This window comes from Trypanosoma grayi (assembly GCF_000691245.1).
Source record: "Trypanosoma grayi strain ANR4 Tgr_1157_V1, whole genome shotgun sequence".
Classification (NCBI taxonomy): Eukaryota; Euglenozoa; class Kinetoplastea; order Trypanosomatida; family Trypanosomatidae; genus Trypanosoma; species Trypanosoma grayi.
This window is the reverse complement of record NW_008826776.1, coordinates 1-2,595: the sequence shown is the minus strand read 5'-3', so window position 1 is coordinate 2,595 and position 2,595 is coordinate 1. Positions and strand designations below refer to the sequence as shown.

The 2,595-nt window shown below is 50.6% G+C and overlaps 1 protein-coding gene across 1 annotated transcript; it reads left to right on the top strand.

Moving 5' to 3' along the window:
- Nucleotides 1-2,204: 2,204 nt before the first annotated feature.
- DQ04_11571000 (cyclic nucleotide-binding protein) lies at nucleotides 2,205-2,595 on the top strand (the record flags this gene model as incomplete). The annotated part of the gene is made up of 1 exon (XM_009316554.1): nucleotides 2,205-2,595. A coding segment is annotated over one exon (391 nt), but the record flags the coding sequence as incomplete, so codon positions are not given.

Here is a 2,595-nt window from a genome sequence, read left to right as displayed (position 1 = left end):
GAGAGAGGGACGCACTGAAAATGAGGCAGTCAGAGTGCGTCGTTTGGTGTGGCAGGAGTGGCTCCGTCCTGCTCTCTCTTTTTCTCTGGGCTGAGCCGCCAAGATACTGCCTGAGTCTGGGGATGGTGTTGCGCGAAGCAGTTTGTGCTAATCTTGGTGCTCTGTGGTGCAACACCATTAGTCTCCTCTGTACCGTAGCGTGCGGCTAGGAGTCTCTCCTACGCACCCGACGAGATATATTCACTCTGCGAAAATATGCTACTTTTCGTGGTGTTGCCCCTCCCTCTCTACAGAAACAGAAACAATATGCAGTGATGTGCATATGTGGGTGTGGATTTGTTTTGCGGGGTGACACGTGTTGCTCTGGGGGAGAATGAATTCTGATTCTGCCAGTGTGCAGTGTGTGCCCCCTATACTCGTTGTCCTATTTCTATTACTGCCATCGTGCTGTCGCAGATTCGGGGCATTCCTGTTATTGTTTCGACTGCGTGCTCCTCTTAATGTTCTTCCCGCTTTGCATGGCATTAGTCTTTTTTTCCTGCAAGAGAAAATACGACTGACATGATGTTTGTGCTGGGATGCAGTGTTGGGGGTAGTGTCCCCTCGGCGTGCACAGTTTGTTTTCTTCGATGCCACATGGGGGAGTTGACTGAAACCAAATGGCAGCAACGCTCTGAGCGGTGTGCGGAATGAGTTGCTATCCTCATGGTGACTCCTGCTCTCAATCCCCCGTGGCTTTTGCAGGCGTGCGACGGTGTTGTGTCCCACTGCTGCTTTTGTTGTTATTTTTGCTGGTTATGCTATCCACGCGTTGGTCTTCAGCATCGAGGTATTGAAATGGGCAACACTTTGTGTGGGTGAAATCGGCCCGACGCCTTCTTGTGTGTACAGTGCGAGTGGCTGTGTGGTCTGTTGGTTCTGCATATCCCGTGGGCAGCACTCTTTCTCTTTTGATGTGCGTCTGTGGCATGCCTTGGTGGATTCTGTGTTGTGGCCGATATGGCTGTGAAGGGAGTCGCCGCTGCTGCATTGCGTATCGACGACGCGTCCTTCTCACATTGGTGTGTGTGCGTGTGTGGAACCGCGTGAAAAAAGTGATTTCCATCCCTTTTTTGTTCTGCTGCACGAATCTTCCAAGTGATGATATAGACTAACATGAGTTCCTTATGTATTCGCTGTGGCACAAAGGATCATGCAACGATGGTGTAGGACAAAGAGCGATTCACCAGAGTTAGCGCTGCGCAAAACAGTAGGCGGCTGAACCCTGAGCGAGAACTGCGTTGTACGCAAGGGCACCGAACGAGCAATGGTGTTCAGCAGCGGGTCTGGTGGCGTTCTGTTGATACACCGCCGGGGATACCGGAAGTGATTGACAAGCCACTAAGGGAGCCGTGGGTGGAACCGTGTGATCCGCTGCAGTTGATTTGCAGGGAGAGCACTCGTTGCCCATGTCTGTCGGGCGAGATCAAACGGAAGAAGCAGTAGCTTGAGTAAGTACGGAGGATAGGCAAGAGAGGCTGACTCTTATTAAGGAGGGATCTGTCATGTCCCTTTTACTGTTATTATTATTATTATTGCCTCTTTGACTACATGCATACGACCAAAATGGCCTGGTGCGTCCTAGGCGGACGCTAGTCATCCCTTCTGTAACCCTCATCTTTTTTACCCAGCTGTCATGAAGGCTCACTGCCAGGGGGATGGGACGTCTAGTTTGTGTGAGTTGTGCATGCGGCCCTTCGCTGTGCTGACGTGGCGGCACCGTTACTGCAGGGACTGCGGTGGACTGTTTTTTTTTGGAGTAGTTGCCTTTATCGAGTGCTGTGGCTGGGTTACAGTGGTATTTCTGGGCGATGCGTTGTTTGCGTGCGGTTTCGCAACTAAACAGACATGACTGGATCAACGTGGGCCCACCACCCCGTCCTGCTGACCGTGGAGTGTGAGGATGACAGGATTGCCGTCTCCCATGCATTAACTGCGGTGCCTCCCACAGGGAGCTATTTATGGCTCTATTCACAGTTGAATGGGATGTCGTATGACTCTGCAAGGTCGCGGGGTTGTCATTGATTTATTATTATTATCGTTGCAGGGCGAGACCCACCACAATCTTCAAGTGATTCTTTATTGTTACGTTTTTTTGTTTAAATCATTGTCACAGCTAACAGGTAAGAGTTCATTTTTTTTGCCAAATATAAGGAGGTGTGAGGATGAGCGCAATATCATTGGATGCCCAGGGGCGTGTCCGAAGCGTCGACATACCAACTGACACCGTCTTGCCTGCGGAGAAAACCAGCTATGATTCCAATGAGCACCCCAATCTTGAGGACATTGTTGACGTTTCAGAGCCAATAAAGAGCACACTGGCATTTTCAACGCAGACTGGAGAAAAAGATGTTGTCATGCATCGACATGGAGGTTCCTCTGTGCACCGTTTTCTATACACAGTTCCCCATCTATTCACCTTGACGGAGGAGCAAATTACAAACCTAAACGTCATGGTGCGTGAGTACAGTGAGCTGGACATTATTGCCCAGGAGGGGACAATGCTTTCGCACGTCTTTGTGCTGGCGTCTGGCGGCGTCGAGGTGATCAACACAA